The 26,970-nt window shown below is 40.5% G+C and overlaps 1 protein-coding gene across 3 annotated transcripts in view; it reads right to left on the reverse strand.

Moving 5' to 3' along the window:
* Window positions 1–26,970, reverse strand: part of tbc1d14 (TBC1 domain family, member 14) — a 120,872-nt gene that overhangs the window by 14,170 nt on the left and 79,732 nt on the right. For all 3 annotated transcript variants that reach the window (XM_068044055.1, XM_068044045.1, XM_068044065.1), the window contains 9 exons: window positions 19,782–19,900; window positions 16,361–16,443; window positions 15,567–15,684; window positions 12,751–12,857; window positions 9,231–9,311; window positions 8,220–8,314; window positions 7,345–7,416; window positions 2,728–2,856; window positions 895–1,004 (listed from right to left, as the gene is read on the reverse strand). In XM_068044055.1, coding sequence (XP_067900156.1) covers window positions 895–1,004; window positions 2,728–2,856; window positions 7,345–7,416; window positions 8,220–8,314; window positions 9,231–9,311; window positions 12,751–12,857; window positions 15,567–15,684; window positions 16,361–16,443; window positions 19,782–19,900 — 914 coding nt within the window. The remainder of the gene's footprint in view (window positions 1–894; window positions 1,005–2,727; window positions 2,857–7,344; window positions 7,417–8,219; window positions 8,315–9,230; window positions 9,312–12,750; window positions 12,858–15,566; window positions 15,685–16,360; window positions 16,444–19,781; window positions 19,901–26,970) is intronic.

Raw genomic sequence — 26,970 nt, forward strand, 5'->3', positions numbered from 1 at the left:
GCCTGAAATAGTCACCACACAATGTTATCAGTGACACCGTTGTAATTAAATCCTATGGGATTAGAAAATGGTTAGTATCATTTGCCTTTTATAGGCAGCTTACTATGCTAAGCGTGAATGGTGTAAATTGTGGGGATTGTCTAGGCAGTTTCCATATTAAATATGGACATTAGAATTTATTAAGGAAATCTAAAAATAAAGACAATTAATAATTTTAAAATGGGGACTCAATTGTGTCTGTATGTGGTAGTCTAATTATGCACCATTCTCTAATGGTGCTTCACCTGAAGCCTACACCTCATCTTGACTGTGCACAATGTCATAGGAGATTGACCAGTAGCCTTATATAAGGAAAGCTGGTGTATTTACCAAACATTCCCAAACCATGGTGAAAAAATATTGAAAGCATGCTAAATAATGAACTAGAAGCTTCAATGATTTAAATATATGAAGTTCAAATCACTCCTTGTTAGCCAAAGATAATTTAGATTCCCCCATTCACTAAGAGGAAGTACACCACCATGGAGGTTCACTCTCTCTTGGGAAGGAATTCAATTATACCTCATCTTCCAAAACAGCATGTAAGCATATTAGTGATAATTGTCTCCAAGATGATCCTTTTGTAAATCACATAAAAGCCAAAAGCTTTTTGGCACCATGTGTGTATGAGAACTAGATTAATGAACAATTCCTGGCACATAAGCATTCAACATTTCAAGGAGCTGTTTATTTAAAAAAAAGCTCAAAATATGAAAGAGCACATCTAAAAACAGTTTAAACATTAGTAGTTACCACCCACTCTGCCAGCCTTTGGAGTGTTTGTCTACAGTTGAGACCAGAAGAGACAATTATATAGCATTACAAGTTTCAGACAGTTAGGAAAACACTGCTTACCAGTCAATTAAATAAATATCTGGGGTAAGGTTGTTCCTCTTGAAATGTGCAAATAACCTTGGTAGGTTTTCCTCAAAGAATACCTCAAAGGCTGCAAAATATTTCAACATCTATATGGGGGAAAAATAGCAAGCATTAAGTAATTGAAACAAAAAACATCCTTAGACATATTAAAATAAGCAATGTTCAGTAAAAAGCATGCTTAGCCTCCCACAAGTTAAAGTCACAATTTCAGATCACCAATTAGTTCCTTTCCCTAGAAGTATTTAAGCTGTTTGAAATAAAATTTGCAATATAATTCTTCACATAAAAACACTATACAGCTTAGATCAGGCATGTTGGTATGAATGCAATTTGTCTGTCACATGCAATTACCAGTATAACAAATTGCAGACCTTCTAGCCATTTTGTCAAAAGTATCTGATGGTATTTAATGAACTTAGGTTTTCTGAATACTTTTAGCTTTCATCTATAAGGGTTTATTTAAGCCATTTGGCACAACTGGTCCATCCATGCTGGTGTTTTTAGTCTGGCAAAACAAGCACTTTACCATTAAGGGCCCAGACCCTAGTTTTGCAGCCATCAGACTAAAATAAGCTATCTTTTCACCCTATCTTCTACCCTCCCCAAGAGGCACGAACTAGTGAGTAAGCACAGCTGTTTTTCCCCCAAAAATAAACTTAGCATGCTATTAGCAGCAACTTTGAAATTGACTTTAATGTAAATGGATAAACGTTATTGCTTTTTTGGCTAATTTAAATGGCTGCCCGATTTAAACATGAACATTTTAAGTTGTGGCGATTGCATTATGCAAAGTCAGCGAAGAGATACGGCATTCATGTTAATTCAGTAAATGAAGACTGGTTTACAAATACCAGTCTGCACTTTACATATCAAAATTCTATCAAGATTTGTATGAAAAATGCATAAGTACGTACATATTTTTCAGCTTAAAAGAAATTACTACAATTACCCTGAGTTCATCCAGTGAATAGAAGAGCCTTATATACAAGGCGGCTCTCTGGCCCAATCTCCAAAGCATGCGAAAGTAACTGAATTTGGGTCACTGCCAGAACTGGCCTGAACACTCATCGGTTTGGGAGGAAAAACAGTTTCCTGTCCTAGAGTTGGTTGCACATCTTAACTGAAACTAAGTTGTGTACAGTGAGATAATCTCCATTCTCCTGACTCTCCCTGAACCCACCCAATACACATGCATTGAGGTCTGTTCTTTTGCACCTCCCAGAGTTTGGCTGCAGAGGTGCACTAACCTATTGATCATCTCAGTAGGGAACTTGGCACAAAGTCTTAATGCAGCAATTCAATAAAATAAGCAGGGACTTTGCTGTAAATAACTTGGGATGTTTTAATAAGCTACTTGGTTAAATCAACTTTTTAAAGCAAACTATCTGTTAATTTTTTGAAGATATTAAATTTTCTCTATGCAATTTCATCATTTCTATATTAAGCTTTACTACTAAAACATTCGTTACCAATCAATTATTTTCACCACTATGTCACAAACTATTACAAAATTGCAGAAATAAAAGCAACCTGAAAGCATACCATACCCATGACCTATCATTAATACTGGTCTGCATTGCAGGCAAACCTTCACTGTGACAAAATCCTGATAATTTGCTCTGTACTTTTAAAAAAAAAAGTCTAGCTGAAAATGGGTAAAACTCACTTGGGACAGAATATCATTCAAATTCTAGTTCTGCCATTTAATTACACAACTTCAAATTGTATAAGCTTTACATCATTCCTCAGATAACTGATCTATGGCAAGGAACGTTCACAATGACAGGACTAAGGCACTGAAATACTCACAAGGCCATGATCCACACGGAAAAATGCCATTTGACATGGTTTGTTCAATAAGTTAGCAAAGGCAATGAAGGCATCTGCAGTATCCAGGTTCAGAATCAGCACAGCAGCAATGAATGACATTCCCTGCACCTTTTGAGAGAGAAAATTCATAGTGAACATTTGGTGGCTATAACTTAGTAGACTGAATAACTTGAATCCAGAAAAGAATTATAAGACGTTAACTTAATCGGAGGATTGATCACAGAACAAGAGAAAAAAGTTCAAATATTTTATCATGATCTTGAGATTGAATCATTGCCTTTAATTGACCCAAGTAACCTTATAGATTTGTTATGTATTATTTAATGATTGGTATAGATAGTATCAGTGGTTTGTGAAGCAGCGCCTGGAGTGGCTATAAAGGCTAATTCTAGAGTGACAGACTCTTCCACAGGTGCTGCAGAAAAATTTGTTTGTCGGGGCTGTTGCACAGTTGGCTCTCCCCTTGCGCCTCTGTCTTTTTTCCTGCCAACTACTAATCTCTTCGACTCGCCACATTTTAGCCCTGTCTTTATGGCTGCCCGCCAGCTCTGGCGAACGCTGGCAACTGACTCCCACGACTTGTGATCAATGTCACAGGATTTCATGTCGCATTTGCAGACGTCTTTAAAGCGGAGACATGGACGGCCGGTGGGTCTGATACCAGTGGCGAGCTCGCTGTACAATGTGTCTTTGGGGATCCTGCCATCTTCCATGCGGCTCACATGGCCAAGCCATCTCAAGCGCCGCTGACTCAGTAGTGTGTACAAGCTGGAGATGTTGGCCACCTCCACTGACCACCTCCAGGCGCGTATCCATTGTCTCTCGAGATAAGGAGGCCCAAAAGAAAGAATAGATAGTATTGTTTTTTCTTTAATGTCAAATATATTGTAAATTGCTACTTAACATTAGCAGTAAGCAGATTATACTTTATTTTGATTTGGTATATAGGGAACCTTGGTTGACGAGGGATATTGAGGGTCTGGTCAGGACAAAGGAGGTATATATCAGGTATAGGCAGCTGGGATCAAGCGAGTCCCTCGAGGAGTATAGGGGATGTAGGACTACACTTAAGAAGGAAATTAGGAGGGTGAAAAGGGGCCATGAGATTTCCCTGGCAGATAAGATAAAGGAGAATCCTAAAAGATTCTGTAAGTATATTAAGAGTAAAAGGGTAGCTAGGGAGAGAGTAGGTCCCCTTAAGGATCAGTGTGGCAAGCTATGTGTGGAGCCACGGGAAATGGGCGAGGTCTTAAATGAATATTTCTCGTCAGCATTTACCATGGAGGTGGTCATGGAAGCTAGTGAGTTCAAGGGACGGAACAGCAATACCCTGGAGCATGTCAACATTACAAAGGAGGAGGTGTTGGAGGTTTTGAAGCGCATTAAAGTGGATAAATCCCCAGGGCCTGACCAGATGTATCCTAGGATGCTATGGGAAGCAAGGGAGGAGATTGCTGGGACCCTGGCAGAGATTTTTGTATCATCGTTAGCCACGGGTGAGGTACCAGAAGACTGAAGGATAGCTAATGTTGTGCCTTTATTTAAGAAGGGCAGCAGGGATGAGCCAGGGAACTACAGGCCGGTGAGCCTTACATCATTGGTGGGAAAGTTATTGGAAGGGATTCTGACAGACAGGATTTATATGCATTTGGAAAGGCATGGTCTGATTAGGGATAGTCAGCATGGCTTTGTGCGTGGGAAATCATGTCTCACGAATTTGATTGAGTTTTTCGAGGAGGTGACCAAGAGGATTGATGAGGGCAGGGCGATGGACGTTGTCTACATGAACTTTAGCAAGGCCTTTGACAAGGTCTTGCATGGTAGGCTGGTCCAGAAGGTTCGAACACATGGGATCCAGGGTGAGCTAGCAAATTGGATACAAAATTGGCTTGGTGATAGGAGGCAGAGGGTGGTAGTGGAGGGTTGTTTTTCAGATTGGAGGCCGGTGACCAGTGATGTGCCGCAGGGATCGGTGCTGGGCCCTCTGTTGTTTGTCATATATATTAATGACTTGGATGTGAATGTAGGGGGCATGATTAGTAAGTTTGCAGATGACACCAAAATTGGTGTTCTCAGGTTACGACAGGATATAGATCAACTGGGAAAGTGGGCAAGGGATTGGCAAATGGAATTTAACGCAGACAAGTGTGAAGTGATGCATTTTGGGAAGTTATACCAGGGCAGGACATATACAGCGAATGGCAGGGCCCTGGGGAGTGTTGTTGAAAAGAGACACCTTGGGGTGCAAGTACATAGTTCCCTGAAAGTGGCAACACAGGTGGACAGGGTGGTGAAGACGACGTATGGCATGCTTGCCTTCATCGGCCAAAGCATTGAGTACAAGAGTTGGAACGTCATGTTCCAGTTGTACATAATGTTGGTTAGGCCGCATTTGGAGTACTGTGTGCGGTTCTGGTCACCGCACTACAGGAAAGATGTGATTAAGCTAGAGAGGGTGCAGAAAAGATTCACAAGGATGTTGCCTGGTTTGGAGGGCTTGAGTTATAAACAGAGATTGGATAGGCTGAGTCTGTTTTCCCTGGAGCGAAGGAGGCTGAGAGGGGACATGATAGAGGTATATAAAATTATGAGGGGTATAGATAGGGTAGATAGCCAGAGTCTGTTTCTCATGGTAGGGGTGACTAAAACTCGAGGACATAAATTTAAGGTGAGAGGGAGGAGGTTTAAAGGGGATCAAAGGGATAAATTTTTCACACAAAGAATAGTGGGTATCTGGAATGAGCTGCCTGAGGAGGTGGTGGAGGCAGGAACAGTAGCAACATTTAAGAGGCATCTGGACAGGTACTTGAATGAGCAAGGCATAGAGAGATATGAAATTAATGCAGGCAGGTGGGATTAGTATAGATAGGCATTATGGTCGGCATGGACGCGGTGGGCAAAAGGGCCGGTTTCAATGCTGTACGATTCTATGACTCTATATCTTTCAGATGCAACTGATATTAATGTCTTAAAGCATTTATGACACACTCAAGTCATATCGAAATATTTCATCACCCCTCCCAAAAATTGCATACTTTCTTCAATTAAATACTAAGTTACTAATTGCACCCTCACACCTCTCACTCCAGCTGAACACCTCAATGTCTCCTGTACAAAATAATTTCTGATGTCGCTCTCTAGATGCAGAGGTCTTTACTAGAACCTTGTACTTTAGTGGTAACATAGCCCAAATATTTATTTTTTGAAAGAAAATACTATATTTTAACTTCAAACTAATAGGCGATTGTGCAGTACAGTACTGAGACAATTTTTGTTCAACCCATTGCTGGGCAACAGAAAATGACGCAAAGTCCTTGTTACATTGATTTTTACTTTGAAACTTAGAGCAGAAGCAACACAAAGATCCTAATACAGAGCAGTTAAACCACACTTTTGAACCAACTATTCAGTCTTTGGTGCGACCATCTAAGTAGCTAATAATGGACTATAATGGACCAACTCCAATATAACAAGCTGGAGTTAGCATTATGGTCCAGAAACCAATGCATGTGAAGTGTAGCAATGAAATTGCTCTACAAACTGGTACAAGTTTGATGCTCAGACTAGTTAATTCACAATCAGAATGCCAAATGCATACAATGAGATGAAGCAGGATACATGCAATGGACACTCCAATTCCCTCTCTGAAAAGTAGGGAGAGCCAACAGTGCAGAGGCAAATCATATATATGTCACTCCTATAAACCTATATATGTAAAGAGAAGCTGAAAGATTTGTAGTATACGAGCACACCACTGACCCATTGGTCAGTATACGTGAAATGACCAGGTTTAATCCCTCATACTCATATTGATGACCTGAATCCAATAAGGGCACAAAAATTATAAACACCACAAAGTGCCAATTTGGGACACAAGAAAAAGGTGCATTCCTGTAGCACCTGTAAAGAGAAAAGATGATTTCAAGTGTGGGCCTCTTGTCACTTCTGACAAAGAATCCAAACACAAAACATTAATTTATCATTGTCTTGTCGACAAGCCTTCTGTGAATTTTCAGCATTATTGGTTATATTATAGATTTTCAGTATTTTCAGCTTTTTAAAATCTGCAACATTATGTCTCTCTCATCTCTCCACGTTTTCCTAGGTGCTAGCTTCTCCACCATTTTCCATGATCCTTCCCAAATAGTGTGAGCAATAAGACAACCTGCACTCAGCGCTCTGACAATGTCACAAGGATGTATGAAGCAAATATATTGATTGACTGGCTCTCTGCTCAACTTCCCTTGTCCTAGATTGCCTTGGATTAAACCAGGAATTTAACTGTGCCAGTAATTTTGCAGAGGCAGCGTGGATATTTCTAAACTCATTATAGACTTAAAACCACAAAAAGAAACCTGTTAACCACCATAGCTCATTTAAGTTTAAAACAACTTTCATTAATATAGTGCTGTTCGCATAAATATCCCAATGCACTTCACAGGAGTGTTATCAAACAAACCAAGTCACAGAAGGAAATAGCAAGACAGGTGACCAAAAGCTTGGTCGAAGAGGTAGGTTTTAAGGAACATGTTGAAGGAGGAGACAGCAGTTGAGAGCTAGAAGCATGACTGCTTTACAGATGTGCAAGAGACTTACATATCCTACATCAGGTCTGTAACAGGTGTATGCACCTAGAATGCTGTGTAGTACATCATAATAAGGACCTCCCTGTAAAAATAAGTAGATACCAGCTTTATTCCAGTGTAACTGAAAGAGATATTTCAAGACACTTGATGCTCAGAGAAAGTGGCACTAAAAATATAATTGTAATTGAATTCTGCTGTAACAGGACTAACTTGAAGTAGAATGCAGTATGAAAAGTTTCTAGAGTATGCCATTTTAGAAATGGAGCCTGCTTAAAAATAGCACAATACTGCACACATGCATCAGAAAGTGGTTCTTATATCAATAATGGCAATCAATGTTCATTCATCTTGCAAAGAACTGGACAATGTTGTAGAAATTGTAAAAAGCTTCTCAGTTTATCACAGTAGAATTGGAAAACTTGCCTATCTGGAAGATTAAATATATTTATATGCAAGTTGAACAATAATAACCTACATGTTAAATGTATTTTTACATTTGTATAATTCTGTGATAATAGAGAACTGGTTTTCATTTTACAAAGACATATTTAGGGAATTATGTTGATAGCAAATTGGGGATATTTTTATATCAATCCCTATGTCATCTTTAGAAATCACTAGGTGGAAAGGGGCTAAAAGATTGAGATATGTTCTCATATTAAATGTTCAAGATTAAAAATTAGCTCAATTTTCAGTATTTTTATAACTGGAAAATAGTTTAGACACTGTAGTGATTAGGTACAGATACTTCCAGAATCAATCTACTACATGGACATGCAGCACTTTTATACTGAAATATAGGCACGTGTGCGTACTTTCCAGTTAGCGAATTGTGCACAAAATACACCTCACAGCTTCACAGATCAAAAGGTTGAAAACACTGACCTGCTGGAATATACAAAGGTTAGGAAAGGTGCGAGAAATATCCAACTTTATGAGCTCCAGACTGGCTTCCCTATCTGCTACAGATACTCCTAGATCTGGAAAGTAGCAACATACACAATTATTCTGTACCACATAACACAGTGCTAAGTAGTTTCATTTGTAATACTGCAAAAATGAGAAGCCTCAATGAGCAAATATCTACGTTCTACAATACCAGAAAGGGCTTATTTTTTGACAATTCATTCACTGACTATAGTACCCGCTATGAGTAGCAAATACCATTTTCTACTATATTTCCCTATTAGAAAAAAGTATTTCAATTTTACAATAATTAATCTGATTTCTTTTTGCTGACCATTAAGGGATTGAATAGGTGCATTTCCAGTAGACATTAAAAATAGGGTCAGATTTAAAATACTGTCCATGCAATGAAGGTGGTTGGATATCTAATCCAATCAAACCAGCAGGCCATAAATTCAGTTGCTTGGGTCATCCTGCCACTTATGGGAGAATTACAGTAGTTATTACGCAGGCTGTTCGTTGGAATCCCACAATGAAGTCAGGCATAGGGGAAATCAGTTAACAGCTCTGACCATCTTGCTCTCATACCAGGAAGATGTTATGGTGAGAAATTGTATAAAAGAAACCTCAATTTAATATAGTTAAGTGACATTAAGTTAAGATTCTGAGCTTCAGATGTATCATGAAGCACTAGTTGTATGTTGCAGTTTGCATGTTAATGGTCTAACTAATCATTTAAATCTATTCCCTTTCCTCTTTCATCCCTTGCTCCCCCTCCCCACACCATTCATTATGAAGACCTCCAAACAAACCTAAGAGTCAACCCTTCCTTATTAATATTGGCAATGAATCTGCACAGGCAGATCTTTAATAGATGTTAATATTAACTGCTTATAGAAATACAATACTTGTAATAGTAACAGATGCAAAACTACATACATCATCTATTCAAATCCCTCCAGGAGCACCCTGAACACTCAAAACAAATACCTTCATTGTCTGCATCACAGTGTGCTGTACTGAGAGATCTACATTTGTCTTTAGCTCGAGTTAAGCAAATATCATACAGTTCTGAAAGACAAAAATTATTTGAAAAGTGAATTTATAATACTTCTGAAGAAAGTCAATTAAAAGTAATTCAATTTAAATTGAAATACTGTTTTAAGTGAAGCAGGGTTTTATGCCATAGATGAAAATAGCATGCCAGTTTCAGGAACTGTTAAAAAAAAACTTATCACAATATGCTTTAGAACCAAACTCATAACTATGTCTCTCAGAGAAGCTTGCTGCCACAAAGAATGGCTCTCAACGGAATAGAAAAAAAACAAACTTATGTTGTGAGTACTGAAAGTTCTGAATGAGGAGAAACCATTCTGGCCTGAGCAGGATGTACATATCCCCCAAAAAACTGTGTTAAATCCATGTCAATGCTTTTCTCTATCACAAAGATATTAAATAATTGTAATCTAAACACCATAAATTTAGACATCTGCAAATCCGATTGAAACTGTAGTTTGAACAATGTAATTTCACAGGTGTAAAAAGTATAGGGAGGGTGCTAAATTCAGGAGAACTTGTTTTTAGCCAGTATGTAACAAGCCCAACAAGAGAAGAGACAGTGATGGATTTAGTTTTAGGGAATGAAACTGGGCAGATGGAAGGGATACCAATGGGAAAGCATTTTGGCAGCAGAGATCGTTATTCAGTTAGATTTAGGGTAGTTATGGATAAGGACAAAGATAGACCAAACGCAAAAGTTTTAAGTTGAAGAAATTATTTTACTAAGCTGACGTGATTTGACAAAAGTGGATTAGAAACAGCGGCTTGAAGGTATAAAGTGTCAGAGCAGTGGGAGGCATCCAAAGAGGAGAAATAGTGTTCAGAACAAATAAGTTCCCACAAAGAAAAAGGTGGGACTATCAAATCTAGAGCCCCCTGGATGTCTAAGAACATACAGGGTAGGATAAAGCAGAAAAGGAACCTATGTCAGATACTGAGTTTAATACTGCATAAAGCCTAGAGTAGAATAGAAAGCACAGTAGGGAAATTAAAAAGGTAATTATGAAAGCAAAGAGCGCATGAAAAAATATCAGCAAGTAAAATCCAGGAAAACGCAGATATTTTTTGAAAATAAAAAACAAGGCGACAACTAAGGAAAGAGTAGGACTTATTAGAGTTCAAAAAAGGAACCTGTGTGTGGATGCAAAAGATGTGGGCATGGTTCTTAATAAATACTTTGCGTCTGCCTTCACAAAAGAGGGGGACGATGCAAACACTGTAGTTAAGGATGAGCGTGAAGCGTTGGATGAGATAAACATAGTGAGGGGGAAATATTAAGGGGGTTTAATATCTTTGAAAGTAGATAAACCGCCTGGCCTGAATGAAATGGATCCCAGGCTAAGAGAAGAAATGAAGACAAGGGAAAAAAAATACCGGAGGCTCTGATCATCATTTTCCAATCCTGTGTGGCTATAGACGTGGTGCCAGAGGACTGCAAACATTACTGTTGTTTAAAAAAGGAGGAAGGGATAGACCAAGCAATTACATGCCACGTAGCCCAACCTTGGTGGTGGGCAAATTATTGAAAAAAATTCTGAGGTACAGTATAAATCATCATTTAGAAAGGAATGGATTAATCAAGAGCAGTCAGCATGTTAAGCGAAGGCCATATTTGAATCACTTAAATATCTTGAGGTAACGAGGAGGATTGATGAGGGCAGTACATTTGATGCTGTCCACATGGATTTTAGCAAGGTTTTGACAAGGTTCCACGTGGCAGACTGGGCAGAAAAGTAAAAGCAGAAAGTGGATCCAAAATTGGCTCAATGGCAGGAAGCAAAGGGTCAATAGGAATATAGGTTTTTTTGTGACTCGAAGGCTGTTTCCAGTGGGGCTCTGCAGGGATCAGTACTATGTCCCTTGTTTTTTGTGTTGTGTATCAATAACATAGACTTAAAACATAGGGGGCATGATTAAAAAGTTAGCAAATGATACAAAAATTGGCTGTGGGGCTGATAGTGAAGAAAGCTGTAAACTGCAGGAAGATATCAATGGACTGGCCAGGTGAACAGAAAAGTGGCAAATGGAATTGAAGCCAGAGAAGTGCAAGATAATGCATTTTGGGAGGGCATCGAGGCAATGGAATACATAATAAATGGTAGGATAGTGACAAGTGTAGAGGAACAGAGGGATTTTGGAGTGCATGTCCACAGATTCCTGAAGATAGAGAACAGGTAGATAAGGTAGTTAAGGCTGTATAGAGGATAGTTCCCTTTATTAAACAAGACATAAAATATAACAGCAGGGATGTTATGCTAGAACTTCATAAACCGCCACTTCGGCCACAGATAGAATATTTCATACAGTTCTGGTCACCGCATTGCGGATAGGATGTGATCCCACTAGAGAGGATCCAGAGAAGATTTATGAGGATGTTGCCATGAGCTTTAGCTATGATAAAAGATTGCATAGGTTGAGGTTGTTTTCTTTGGAACTGAGGAGGCTGAGGGGAGACTTAATTGAGGTGTATAAATTTGAGGGGCCTAGATAGAGTGAATAGAAAGAATCTATTTCCATTAGCTGACAGGTCAATAATTAGGGGCATAGATTTAAAGTAATTGGCAAAGGGATTACACGAGAGTTAAGGAGAAGCTTTTATCACCCATAGTGAAAGGTCTGGGTCTGGAACGCAGAGCCTGAAAGGGTGATAAAGGCAGAAACTCTCATCACATTTAAAAAATATATCAATATGCACTTCCAGGTTCCATAACCTATAGGGCGACAGACAAGAGCTGGAAAGTGGGATTAGGCGGGATAGCCCTTTTCCAGCCGGCACAGGCATGATGGGCCAAAATGCCTCCTTCTGCCCTATAAGCTTTTTATGTTTCGATATTCCGTGAAACCAGTGCATAAGCCTGGTAACAGAAATTTTATAACGGGGTAGGGAAGAATGAGAAACATAACATAATTAATAGGATAAAAATGATATAGTTATCGCAAAAATACGAGAACTGCATCATAACTGGTTAGTTGTATGTGCCTTCTATGGTTTTAATCTAGCCCCATTGTGGCATTGTAATATTTCTGAGTAGTCGATTTCAACTTTTAACCTAAGCCATCAGACAGAAATATAATCCAGTGATTGAGACGGATAACCTGGAAATGTAAATAGGAAAATGGTAGGCTTACCACAAAGAAGAAAATGAATTTCTATAGAACATGCGTGCACAGGAAGGGTATGAAGAGATGAAAAATAGACCAGCAGCTCTCTTGGATTTTACTATAATTAGCCCAACAGATCAGATACATCATCTCCTTCCTCTCGCCATCCAGCATCCTAATACCTCCTCTACAACTTGTCTTCTCATCAGCCATATTAAACCATAGCAAAACCAATTTCTGGCTTCTCAGAAGTCAAAGCAGACTCGCTAACATCCTTCTTTAAGAATCAATGCAGGCACATTTTTAACTTATCAATACAATTATAGCTGGTTAGCTGTGCAACACTCACCATGAGTAATGTTTAAGTCATTGCCCATCGCCAAGCTCCACACTTTCCCTCTTACGCTTGGAGGAATCCCTTGCCACCAAAGATCACGAACTTTACGAGAATGACACCTTCAGGGTTTATTTTTAATTTAAAAAAAAAAGCTCTTTCAACTATGGCTAATAAAGATATATACATTGAAAATACAAAGTCATTTTTTTCAAAAGTTCTCTATGATAAAGTTGAATTTGTAATAAATCAAAATCAACATAGGGAATCACCAGGGAAGTGGGACTGAACAAATTGTTGGAGCTGCGGGCTGACAAGTCCCTGGGTCCTGATGGACATCATCCTAGGGTCTTAAAAGAAGTGACTAGTGAGACAGTTGATGCGTTAGTTTTAATTTTCCAAAATTCCCTAGATTCAGGGAAGGTTCCATTAAATTAGAAAATAGCGAATGTAACCCCTTTATTCAAAAAGGGAGGGAGACAGAAATCAGGAAACTACAAGTCAGTTAGCTTAACATTTGTCTTGGGGGAAAAGTTGGAAGCTATTAAAGACGTTATAGCTGGGCATTTGAAAAAATTCAAGGTAATCAGGCAGAGTCAGGATGGTTTTGTGAAAGAGAAATCATGTTTAACCAATTTATTGGAGTTCTTTCAGGGAGTTACATGTGCTGTGGATAAAAGGGAACCAGAGGATGTATTGTACTTAGATTTCCATAAGGCATTTGATAAGGTGCCACATCAAAGGTTATTGCAGAAAATAAAAGTTCATGGTGTAGAGGCTAACGTATTGGCATGGATAGAAGATTGGCTAGCAAACAGGAATCAGAGTGTCATTGGGTCATTTTCTGGTTGGCAAGATGTAATAAATGGTGTGCCACAGGGATCAGTGCTGGGGCCTCAACTTTTTACAATTTATATAAATAACTTAGATGAAGGGATCAACGCTATGGTTGCTAAATCTGCTGATGACACAAAGATAGGTAGGAAAGTAAGTTGTGAAAAGGACATAAGGGGCTACAAAGAGATATAGATAGGTTAAGTGAATGGGCAAAGACCTGGCAAATGAAGTATAATGTGGGAAAGTGGGCAATTATCCACTTTGCAGGATGAATAACAAAGAAGCCTATTATCTAAATGGTGAGAGATTGTAGAGCTCTGAGATGCAGAGGGATCTGGGTGTCCTAGTGCATGAATCGCAAAGTATGCGGGTACAACAAGTAATTAGGAAAGCTAATAGAATGTTATCATTTATCGCAAGGGGAATTGAATACAAAAGTAGGGAGGTTATGCTTCAGCTATACAGGGCATTGGTGAGACCACATCTGGAGTACTGTGTAAAGTACAGGTCTCCTTATTTAAGGATGGATGTAAACGCATTGAAGGCAGTACAGAGAAGGTTTACTAGACCAATACCTGGAATGGGTAGGCTGTATTACGAAGAAAGATTGGACAGGTTAGGCTTGTATCCGTTGGAATTTTGAATAGGCGACTTGATTGAAACATACAAGATCCTGAGGGGTTTTGACAGGGTGGATGTGGAAAGGATGATTCCCCATGTGGGAGAATCTAGAACTAGGGGTCACTGTTTAAAAATAAGGGGTTGCCCATTTAAGACAGCGATGAGGAGAAATTTTTTCTCTGATCGTCGTGACTCTTTGGAATTCTCTTCCTCAAAAGGCAGTGGAAGCAGAGTCTTTTGAATATTTTTAAAGGCAGAGGTAGATAGATTCTTGATAAGCAAGGGGGTGGAAGGTTATCGGGGGCAGGTAGAAATGTGGAGTAATCAGTTCAGCCATGAACTTATTGAATGGTGGAGTAGACTTGAAGGGCCGAGTGGCCTACTCCTGTGCCTAATTCATATGCTCGTAATGTCACTTAGCCAAAAGAAATGCTAGTATTAAGCGGTTCAGATTACCGATGGCAAACATTCGCTGAAAGAATTCCAATTCCAACAGACAAACCATCGTATTCAGAGAAATCTGTCTTTTCTTTTATGGAAATTTGCATTTTGCATGATTATTTCCCACTATGTTGTACAAAGTTTCCATTGGAACTGCACTCTCAGCTCTGACCAGATGAGGCAGCATTGAGACCAATAATAGCAAAAACAGCGAGAGATCTACAGTGAGATAAAAGGCCAAATTAGGAGGAAGGAAAGGGTTGGGTGAGAGGAAGCTATACATCTGCAGGTTGGAATTCAGATGATGGTCTCCTATAGTTACAAGTCTTCCACTATTTTCCCTCATTTAATCTTCTACCAAATGGCTCCTTATCAAATCTAAATAACAAAAAGAATGAGAACATTGACTTAGGCCTTACATATGGCAAAACTAGGAAAAGGTCATCTGAACGCACAGTTTCTTAAAGGGGTCCTTTCTGAAAAGTGCACTGTGTAGCCATGTGGATGTGACTCACATTGATGCTCTCCCCCTTGCCCAAATAGCCAAACACCACACATTTTGTCGGCTCACAGGCAGAATGGTCAAGCGTAGCTGCGAAATACTGCCCTGGCAGGTTAGTTCTTTCAGCACGGGAGGGGAGAAAAACTCAGGGAAAAAATGAATACTCTGTGATTTATGTTCTGCTAAAATCACAGTTAAGCCACCTAGGGAATCCAACTAGTTAGAGATTTAAGTACGTGTTATAAGGTTGGGAGAAATTTCAGAGTTTTAATAACCTCCTGTCATAAGGATTACAAAATAATCAATAATTCGAAGAAAATTCTACAGCTAGTATGTATATTAGTCCAATGCAACAGTGGTAAGCATGTAGAAGTGTTCACACAAATTGTCTTATTACAATGTAAAAATGTTTTCTTTCTTGCTCACTCACATTGCCTCCCAGTTGGGTAGGATTTCATTGTTCCAGGTAACCACAGCATTACCAATGGTTTCTTCCAGTTTACACCTGTCTTCCAGCAGCTTCCTTCGCCTCTGAGCATCTTTTTGCTCTGCACGGAACAAAAGCTCAATATAGAATTCTGCAATTTGAGGACAGCTTTCTATACAAACACCTCAACAGTGGGATTCTATTAAAAAAAAACCTCAAATTCGAGCCTTCAGTTGGAAACAATTCAGCAGAAAAAAATACCATCCCAGCAATATGAATCATCTGCACAAACTACTGATCAACAAGATGCCCAAAACCTTCATCTATTTTTCATTCATAAACATTGCCAGGTAGGAGTACATCTTTAACTGCAGAAAATGAGCATGCAGTGTAAGATCTTAGAAGTAATAACTTAACCCATCTAGCTGAAAACTGACAGGATCAGATCAGATGCCCATTTTGCACCCACCTGAATGGAAAGTAAAATGGAGCAGGGTGTAAAATGGATCTGATCCTGGAAGATTCCCACCAGGCAGTTCAGGTTAAAATTAGCCCATTGATTTTTTTTAAAAAAACAGACCAAATCCTGGTGTACCTTCAAAAGGAGAGATTTATTGCATGACAAGCCTAATGTTGAAGTGCAAAGGCATGAGTGGGAAAAGACCAATTTTGTAAAGAACCTGAATTCAAAGCACTGCTGCACATCACCTACTCAAAAACTTAGCATAAAGATAGTTTTCTGAAACCTGCTACAAAAAATATATCAATACAACAAATTAAGAAAACTAGCATTTAACCTCGTTTTTTGACTTGAGCTACCATCTCCTCGTACTGTTGTCTGTGTTTTTGAGCTTCTTCTGCAGGTTTTGCAGGGAGATTCCTAAGGAGAAACAGTAGTAGTTATTCAGTGCTTGTTAACTTACTAACTATTGCAACAGCTCAAAATAGAAAATACACACAATGAAGGATTTTGGGTCCAAGATATACATCTCCAGCAAAGGTACAACTAATTCAGCAATTGACAGATGCAGGAGGAATGCTCAAATAATTAATGAAACACTTCAGTGTGAAAGTAGTGCAAGATAGTTGTGTGCTACCAACACCCAATAAAACATATCAAGCACAAGAGGTTCCCACAGACGTAGGAGTGGAGGAAACCAAGGAAGGAAAAAGCAAATGCTGACTATCTCCTTACTTGCTCGAACCCCTCAACTACTCACCACCTCTCCCTTCACTACTCTACCCTAAGGAAGTAATGAAGAAAGATTGGAACAGCCCATTTCATCTCATTGGAATGTTACAAAGTATTTTACAGCTAACGACATATTTTAAGTGCAGTACTTATGCAGGAAAACTTTGTTCACAAGACTCATGAACGGCAATGAGATAATGGCCAATTTGATGGTTAGTCCCCTCTTCTTCCAACAGTATCATGGGATATTTAAAAGCCTCCAAAGCAGGTGAAAGGGGCTTCATTTTAACTTCTCATTCAAAATTAGCCTAACACTGCAGAGTAGTGAAGGGAGAGGTGGTGAGTAGTTGACACTGCAGCACTCCCTCAGTAGTATATTAAAATATCAACCTACATTATACATTCAACTTTTGGAGTGGGGATTCAACCCACTTATTCAGAGATCAACTCTTCTTCCACAGGTCCCAACAAATCACCAGTAAGTTTCTTCCCAATAGTAACTCCGCAACTCATTTTCCCACCCACCAAACTGCCACATCCTTCCCAAAGTGAATTGAAGTCTTTGTAGAATTAAGTTGAAGCCCTTCCAGCTATAGCACTACTGTAAAGTCAACAGGCAATCATTCAAGTGTCTTATCTCAGTCATTTTCATTTGGTCCTCTCGGGATTTGTTTCTGCACAAGTAATTTAACAAAAGATAAGTAAGTTCGCAGATGACACGAAAACTGGCGGTATCGTAAATAGTGAGGAGGAAAGCCTTAGATTACAGGACGACATAGATGGGCTGGTAAGATGGGCGGAGCAGTGGCAAATGGAATTTAATCCTGAGAAGTGTGAGGTGATGCATTTTGGGAGGACTAACAAGGCAAGGGAATATACAATGGATGGTAGGACCCTAGGAAGTACAGAAGGTCAGAGGGACCTTGGTGTACTTGTCCATAGATCACTGAAGGCAGCAGCACAGGTAGATAAGGTGGTTAGAAAGGCATATGGGATACTTGCCTTTATTAGCTGAGGCATAGAATATAAGAGCAGGGAGGTTATGATGGAGCTGTAAAAAACACTAGTTAGGCCAAAGCTGGAGTACTGTGTACAGTTCTGGTCACCACACTATAGGAAGGAGTGATTGCACTGGAGAGGGTGCAGAGGAGATTCACCAGGATGTTGCCTGGGCTGGAGCATTTCAGCTATGAAGAGAGACTGAAAAGGTTAGGGTTGTTTTCCTTAGAGCAGAGAAGGCTGAGGGGAGACATGATTGAGGTATACAAAATTATGAGGGGCACTGATAGGTTAGATAGGATAAGACTTGTTCCCTGAGTGGAGGTGTCAATAACCAGGGGCACAGATTTAAGGTAAGGGGCAGGAGCTTTGAGGAAAAAATATTTCACCCAGAGGGTGGTTGGAATCTGGAACTCGCTGTCTGAAGGGGTGGCAGAGGCAGGAACTATCACACATTTAAGAAGTATTTAGATGAGCACCTGAAACGCCATAACATACAAGGCTACGGGCCAAGTGCTGGAAAATGGGATTAGAATAGTTAGGTGCTTGATGGCCGGCACGGACATGATGGGCCGAAGGGCCTGTTTCTGTGCTGTATAACTATGACACTATAAGCTTTGGATTATTATCCCATAGCTCTGCACAGTTTATTTAACAACTAGAAAAAGAAATCTAAGATCTTATACCTTAATTTAAACTGAGTTTTTATTGTACAGGGAAGGGGTTGGAAGAGAGGAACAGGTGGTACATGTTTCTCAGTTCTAATAAACATTTGTGCTGCAAATACTTTCTCCAGCATCCTTCATGAAGAGCATTCAATAGCTTCCTATCCAAATGACTCAAAACAATGCTGACAGAAGAGTTTTGCTGAAGTGTTAACTTTGCCCTAACAAGGCTGGATGCAAGAAACAAATGATTTAAAAGCTACATTTTCACCATGTCTACCTCCCATCCCACTTCTTCCCAAAGGCATTTCTCACTGGGGTATGTTGTCATCGAGGGCAGAAGCACCACTGTTACCACAACATGGCATCTTTTACATGAGGGCATAAAGAGTGTCAGCAGATTATTTGGCCATTATGGCATCACAGCCAAACTCAATCTTAATCTCAGCCAGTGTGTACACAAAAAAAAAAGCAAGGGAACACTAGATGATGAGGAGCAACCCTGGTTGATGTCTATCGCACCTCACCTAAATCAAAGATTTTAAAGCTAATTGTGGTGTTCCAACAGTCACCCATCAAAGGTTAGCTAACTCTGCACACACCAGACAGCAAACTGCCATTGCTCTATGGTCTGCATGGCTTTGCATCACACTGAGTAGTGATTTACCCACTGAGCTATCTAAAATATCATGATATAGAATTAGTTTGCCGTGGTTATTAAATGTATTTCTTCTCACCACTTCAAATGATGGCATTGACTCCTCATGGGGTACTGTTTCATAGAAAATCATTCAGTCTCAAACAATTTGGTTATCTTTCATATGTTAGGTTAGATTCAGACAATGTAACCATGGGGCGTCACAGCCAGACCCACTTTTGTGCAACCCAGCACCCACACGCTGGTAATTACATTTTACAAGTTTTGGGTTATTACGATCATTCTCAATAATCAATAGATAAACTATAGTAAGTTAGAGATTTGACATGTTTGTATTTATCTGTCTCCAATATTCTATCTAGCACACCTGAAAAATGTAACTTTAATAACTTACCATCCCCTTCTTTTCAAAAAAAAAAGAGGCAGAGAAAAAACTGACAGATTAATCCTACATTTCACTTTTTGGGTCTTCACATACATTAAACATAGTTTGGTATTATGCAAATGTAAACATAAAACAATGCAATTCAGCAATTTAGTCTGAAAATACAAACTCAATCTGATTTGAACTATCTAGTTTTATCTTATACATCGCATGTCACAGCAGACTACAAAGTATTTAGGGTGTCTCATCTTCTTGCTATTGAAGTCTAAAAATGAGAAAAAAAGGTTAGGGAATAAGTAATTAGTTACTTGGGACTTACGCTGGCCTGTCTTCAAGGATAAGTGCTGTTGTTGAGAGAGGCTCGAAGTCAAGGTTTTTCCTCACACTCTGATTAGGAGAGGGGGACTTCTGGGGTCTCTTAGATCTTTCTTCATATTCCTGTACAAAATAAATAATTTACTTGCATTCCAAGATTCCTAACTAAAGTTAAAGTTTATCAGCCAGAAACCAAATATTACTTCAAGTAAATACTACCAATCATCAATCAGTAAGACTACAACAGACCCAAATGTGACAAGGCAAAATGCATGGGAGAGCTTTGTCAATCACTAGTCCCAAGTTACTGGGATCTCATCAAGCTACACTTACCACATACACAAATCTTTTTAAGTAATAGAAATGGCAAAGTGGAATTCTGGATTTTACAGTTATGTTATTTAATACAAGAGTAAGAAATTTAGAATCATAGAGGCACAGTCATTTATGGCACAGGAGGCCATTCAGCCGATTGAGTCCATGCGGCTCTCCATGGAGCTTTTCAGTCAGTCTCACTCCCTCATTCAATCCCCATTGCCCTGCAGGAATATTGTACAAGATATTGTTTAAGACAAAACTGGAATACCAAGTACAGTTTGGGACTCCTATGGCAAAATATTTCAGAGCCATGGAAAAGTTGCAACATGTATCAGATGGTTAGAGAAGAGAACATAAGTTACAAGAGACAAAGTCAAGTTGGACTCACGAGAGCAGAGAAGTATAAAGGCAATCTGACTTAAATATTCAAAATTATTAAAGGGTTTGAGTAAATAATAAAAATTAATTTTCACTTGATGAATCAGTGACAAGGATGCAAAAGCTCAAGACGAGATCTTGACCAGCCTTCCACCTTGATGCTTCATAAATTTGAGCTGACCCAAAACTCTGCAGCCCATGTCCTAATTCGCAACAGGTCCCATTCACTCATAATCCTTGTGCTTGCTGACCTACATCGGCTCCTGGTCTGGCAACAACTTGATTTTAAAATTCTTTCTTTTTTCAAATCCCTCCATTCCTCGACCCTCATCTTTGTAAATTCCTCCTGTCATACAACACTTCGATCTCGGTGTTTTTCCAATTCTGGCCTCTTGTGCACCCCCAATTTTTATTGCTGCACCACTGACATCTGTGCCTTCAGCTGCCTAGGCCCTAAGCTCTGGAATTTCCTATCAAAACCTCTTCCTCTCTCTATCCTCCTTTAAGACACTGCTTAAAATTTTGACCAAGTTTTTGGTCACCTGTCCCAACATCATCTCATGCGGCTCAGCGTTAAATTTTGTTTGATGTTACTGTAGAGTACCTTGGGTAGTTTTATTATAAATGCACTATATAAATGTAAGTTGTTAATGTTGAAATATAAAGGGGAAAATTGGCAGGGCTTTTTTGTGCGAAACATCATCAAAATATCGAACAGCATGGGCGGCACAGTGGCGCAGTGGTTAGCACCGCAGCCTCACAGCTCCAGCGACCCGGGTTCAATTCTGGGTACTGCCTGTGTGGAGTTTGCAAGTTCTCCCTGTGTCTGCGTGGGTTTTCTCCGGGTGCTCCGGTTTCCTCCCACAGCCAGAAGACTTGCAGGTTGGTAGGTAAATTGGCCATTATAAATTGCCCCTAGCATAGGTAGGTGGTAGGGAAATATAGGGACAGGTGGGATGCGGTAGGAATATGGGATTAGTGTAGGATTAGTATAAATGGGTGGTTGATGGTCGGCACAGACTCGGTGGGCCGAAGGGCCTGTTTCAGTGCTGTATCTCTAAACTAAACAGCAACACAAGAATATACAAGATCCCGAAAAAGATGTTCTTGGTCAATCTAGCTTTAGTCCCCTGTTGCAACGTTTATTCTCCTCCTCAGACTCATCACTTAAGAACAAAGAAAATTACAGCACAGGTACAGGCCCTTCGGCCCTCCAAGCCTGCGCCGATCCAGATCCTCTATCTAAACCTGTCGTCTATTTTCTAAGGGTCTGTATCTCTTTGCTTTCTGCCCATTCATGCATCTGTTTAGATACATCTTAAAAGACGCTATCGTGCCCGCGTCTACCACCTCCGCTGGCAACGCGTTCCAGGCACCCACCACCCTCTGCGTAAAGAACTTTCCACGCATATCCCCCCTAAACTTTTCCCCTCTCACTTTGAACTCGTGACCCCTAGTAATTGAATCCCTCACTCTGGGGAAAAAGCTTCTTGCTATCCACCCTATCTATACCTCTCATGATTTTGTACACCTCAATCAGGTCCCCCCTCAACCTCCGTCTTTCTAATGAAAATAATCCTAATCTACTCAACCTCTCTTCATAGCTAGCGCCCTCCATACCAGGCAACATCCTGGTGAACCTCCTCTGCACCCTCTCCAAAGCATCTACATCCTATTGGTAATGTGGCGACCAGAACTGCACGCAGTATTCCAAATGTGGCCGAACCAAAGTCCTATACAACTGTAACATGACCTACCAACTCTTGTACTCAATACCCCGTCCGATGAAGGAAAGCATGCCGTCTGCCTTCTTGACCACTCTATTGACCTGCGTTGCCACCTTCAGGGAACAATGGACCTGAACACCCAAATCTCTCTGTACATCAATTTTCCCCAGGACTTTTCCATTTACTGTATAGTTCACTCTTGAATTGGATCTTCCAAAATGCATCACCTCGCATTTGCCCGGATTGAACTCCATCTGCCATTTCTCTGCCCAACTCTCCAGTCTATATATATTCTGCTGGATTTCTCTGACAGTCCCCTTCACTATCTGCTACTCCACCAATCTTAGTGTCGTCTGCAAACTTGCTAATCAGACCACCTATACTTTCCTCCAAATCATTTATGTAGATCACAAACAGTGGTCCCAGCACGGATCCCTGTGGAACACCACTGGTCACACGTCTCCATTTTGAGAAACTCCCTTCCACTGCTACTCTCTGTCTCCTGTTGCCCAGCCAGTTCTTTATCCATCTAGCTAGTACACCCTGGACCCCATGCGACTTCACTTTCTCCATCAACCTACCATGGGGAACCTTATCAAACGCCTTACTGAAGTCCATGTATGTGACATCTACAGCCCTTCCCTCATCAATCAACTTTGTCACTTCCTCAAAGAATTCTATTAAGTTGGTAAGACATGATCTTCCCTGCACAAAACCGTGTTGCCTATCACTGATAAGCCCATTTTCTTCCAAATGGGAATAGATCCTATCCCTCAGTATCTTCTCCAGCAGCTTCCCTACCACTGACGTCAGGCTCACCGGTCTATAATTACCTGGATTATCCCTGCTACCCTTCTTAAACAAGGGGACAACATTAGCAATTCTCCAGTCCTCCGGGACCTCACCCGTGTTTAAGGATGCTGCAAAGATATCTGTTAAGGCCCCAGCTATTTCCTCTCTCGCTTCCCTCAGTTACCTGGGATAGCTTAACTTGTCAACAATCAATAATCTTTGCTATATCACCTACTCTGCATCTTTATTTGGCCATCTTTCTTATATTTATATCTGATATTAAATGTAGCCACTCAAATCTGGCTCCCTTATATGTAAAGCTCAGCATTGACAGCCTCACTCTGACTCAGTGATCTCTAACTGATCCCAACATCCAGCTTCTTTGCCTTATCTTAACCCATAATACCCTTAAATTACTTGTTCTGAAACCAGGGCACAGTGGCGCAGTGGTTAGCACCGCAGCCTCACAGCTCCAGGGACCCGGGTTCGATTCCGGGTACTGCCTGTGTGGAGTTTGCAAGTTCTCCCTGTGTCTGCGTGGGTTTTCTCCGGGTGCTCCGGTTTCCTCCCACAAGCCAAAAGACTTGCAGGTTGATAGGTAAATTGGCCATTATAAATTGTCACTAGTATAGGTAGGTGGTAGGGAAATATAGGGACAGGTGGGGATGTTTGGTGGGAATATGGGATTAGTGTAGGATTAGTCTAAATGGGTGGTTGATGTTCGGCACAGACTCGGTGGACCGAAGGGCCTGTTTCAGTGCTGTATCTCTAATCTAATCTAATCAGGTTTAATTATTTCAATAAAAGCAAAATACTGCAGATGCTGGAAATCTGAAATAAAAACCAAAAGTGCTGGAAATACTCAGCAGATCTGGCAGCATCTGTGCAGACAGAAGCAGAGTTAACGTTTCAGGTCAGTGACCTTTCATCAGAGTTCTGATAGAGGGACCTTGGTGTACTTGTCCATAGATCACTGAAGGCAGAAGCAAAATAGCTAAGGTGGTTAGGAAGGCATCTGGGGTACTTGGTTTCATTAGCCGAGGCATAGAATATAAGAGCAGGCAGATTATGATGGAGCTCTATAAAATGTTAGTTAGGCCACAGCTGGAGTACTGTGTACAGTTCAGGGCACCACACCATAGGAAGGATGTGATTGCACTGGAGAGGGTGCAGAGGAGATTCACCAGGATGTTGCCTGGACTGGAGCATTTCAGCTATGAAGAGAGACTGAAAAGGCTAGGGCTGTTTTCCTTAGAGCAGAGAAGGATGAGGGGGGACATGATTGAGGTATACAAAATTATGAGGGCCATTGATAGGAAGAGACTTTTGCCCTTAGCGGAGGGGTCAATAACCAGGGGGCATAGATTTAAGGTAAGGGGCAGGAGGTTTAGAGGGGATTTGAGGAAAAAAAATTTCACCCAGAGGGTGGTTGGAATCTGGAATACACTGCCTGAAGGGGTGGTAGAGGCAGGAGCCCTTACAACATTTAATAAGTATTTAGATGAGCGCTTGAAACGCCATAGAATACGAGGCTATGGGCCAAGTGCTGGAAAATTGGACTAGAATAATTCGGTGTTTGATGGCCGGTATAGACACGATGGGCCGAAGGGCCTGTTTCTGTGCTGTATGACTCTATAACGCTATGACTGCAACTAGCTGAAGGTGAATGGATGGGAAAATGAAGCTTAAACCACAAGAAAGCACAGAGAAGCAAAAAACCTGGTATAAGACTTTATTTTAGACAAACAAATTCAGTAGCCAAGAGACTGTTCAGAATCTTGATAGACATAAATGCCACTGTAAAACAATGGACATATTTGGGGATATGAAATAAAGCCTGGCTACCCGACTATGTGTCGTGTTCGGTCGGGTCGAAATTCTGAGTCCAGCATTCGGGCTTGGGTCGGGCTGGACACTGCTTCTGGGAAGTCACGTGATCACACTTACCCATGATTCCTCACAACTCCAGCTGAAGGAATAGCCTACTGCTGGAACAGATGAAGGAGATTTGGGTCGGGTCAGGCCGAAAAAAAAATGAAAGGGCTCAGACTCTGGTTGGCTGTATTTGGGTCACGCCTGGATCAGGTTTTAATTTTATACCCGAGCCAGGCTTTAATATCAAGTGGATCAAGATGTTGTCACTATCCATGTGCATGCATGATTATCCTGCCTTCCCTATTCAAACAATTTAACACTTATTTATATAGTGCCTTTCACATAAAGAGCATGATACCAAGCCACAAAGAGAGATATTAGGTCAGATGACAAAAAGCTTTTAAGGAGTGTCATGGAGGAGGAAAGCAAGGTGGAGAGGCAGAGGGCTGTAGGGAGGGTATTTCAGAGCTTGGGCCTGAGCAACTGAAGGCATGGCCACCAATGGTGGAGCGATTAAAATCAAGGATGCACAAGAGGGCAGAATTCGAGGAGTGCAGATATCTTCAATATGGGACTGTAGGAGATTAGAGAGATAGGGAGGGACGAGACCATGGAGGGATTTGAAAGCAAGGATGAGAATTTTAATATCAAGATGTTGTTTGACTGGGAGGCAATGTAGGTCAGCAAGCATAGGGATGATAGGTGAACAGGACTTGGTGCGAGTTAAGACACGGGCAGCAGAGCTTTGGATGACCTCAAGTTTACAGGGAATAGAATGTGGGAGACAAGCCAGCAGTGCATTGAAATAGTCAAGTCTAGAGATAACGAAGGCATGAATGAGGGTTTCAGCAGCAGATGAGCTGAGACAGGGGTGAAGTGGGGTGATGTTGGAGGTGGAAACAGATGATCTTAGTGATGGCACAAATATGTAATTTGAACAGCAGCCTGGAGTTACCTCGATTGCATTGGCTTTTTCAGCATAATTCGCCTGAAATTGTGGAATTTTAAGCTGAAATTGTATTTGGCACAAATTGAGTTTCACAATCATTTGCACTAGTTTTAAAAACATTGCGCGAGAAGACGACCCGCCTATGAAACTAGCCAACCCACTCCCTCCATGGAGAATTAAACACCATGGGAGTTTCCGCCAATTGCACTTGTTTGCAGGCCTTTGAGAAAGCTTTAAAAATTAAATTGGACCTTTGGAGCACACAAACACTAATGGGTATATTTTAAAAATTTACTAAGGAACTGAATACTGTACCCCAATCTAACAAGAAAATAGTTTTTTTGGTCATTTTCAGTCATTTAAAATGGAGTGCTCACAGGTGGTGCATTGACTGATTAAAAATGCTTACATTTTTATATAATAAACTAATTTTCAGCTATACTAAACAGACTTTGCCAAGTTACTATTCCTAAATTCTTAAAGAAATTTTAAAAAGCCTTTCTTAAAAATTACGTTGCAAAGTGCTGCCTGATTGCACTGCCTCATAGCAGACTTTGTGTTTGGCAACATGCAAATGATTTCCAGTGGAACCTCTGCTAGGGGAGGTGCAGGCAGACACACGTTTGGGCACAAATTTGTGCGTCCAAAGCAGAAACTCTACCCGGGTTTAGCAGCATCAGGAAGACCAGCAATAGTCAAGGTTATCCAGGTTTCCTAAAAGAAATGTCTTCTGGGATAATAGTCTTAAAATATCTGGCAGGTTTACCAAGATGTTGCTCTGGGATTTACCAGAGTAAGTGACTGGGAATTCTAACATTCCTTGCTTATGTGGCTCTCCATATTACATTGGTGAAGCTTACCCCCCAGTTGTGTCGGTGGTGAAGTATAAATGTTGCATGGGCAATTTGATTACTGAAAATCATCACATGTAGGAGGAAGTGGAATGCAGAAGTAGCTAAAGACGATGCTGACGCAAGGATCTGGGTGGTGATTGGAGCCAAGTAACATGAGAAGCAAAGTTGAGGATTAAAACACGTGGTGCAGTAGATTCAGTCATTAAAAACGCCATGGCATCAGAGTTTGCAGCCTAGATTATGAAAGTGATAAGTCCTCCTATAGCATGGCGGCATATAACATAGCATGTTAGCCCTGCC

The sequence above is a fragment of the Heterodontus francisci genome, chromosome 1 (genome assembly GCF_036365525.1).
Source record: "Heterodontus francisci isolate sHetFra1 chromosome 1, sHetFra1.hap1, whole genome shotgun sequence".
In the NCBI taxonomy this organism is placed as follows: Eukaryota; Metazoa; Chordata; class Chondrichthyes; order Heterodontiformes; family Heterodontidae; genus Heterodontus; species Heterodontus francisci.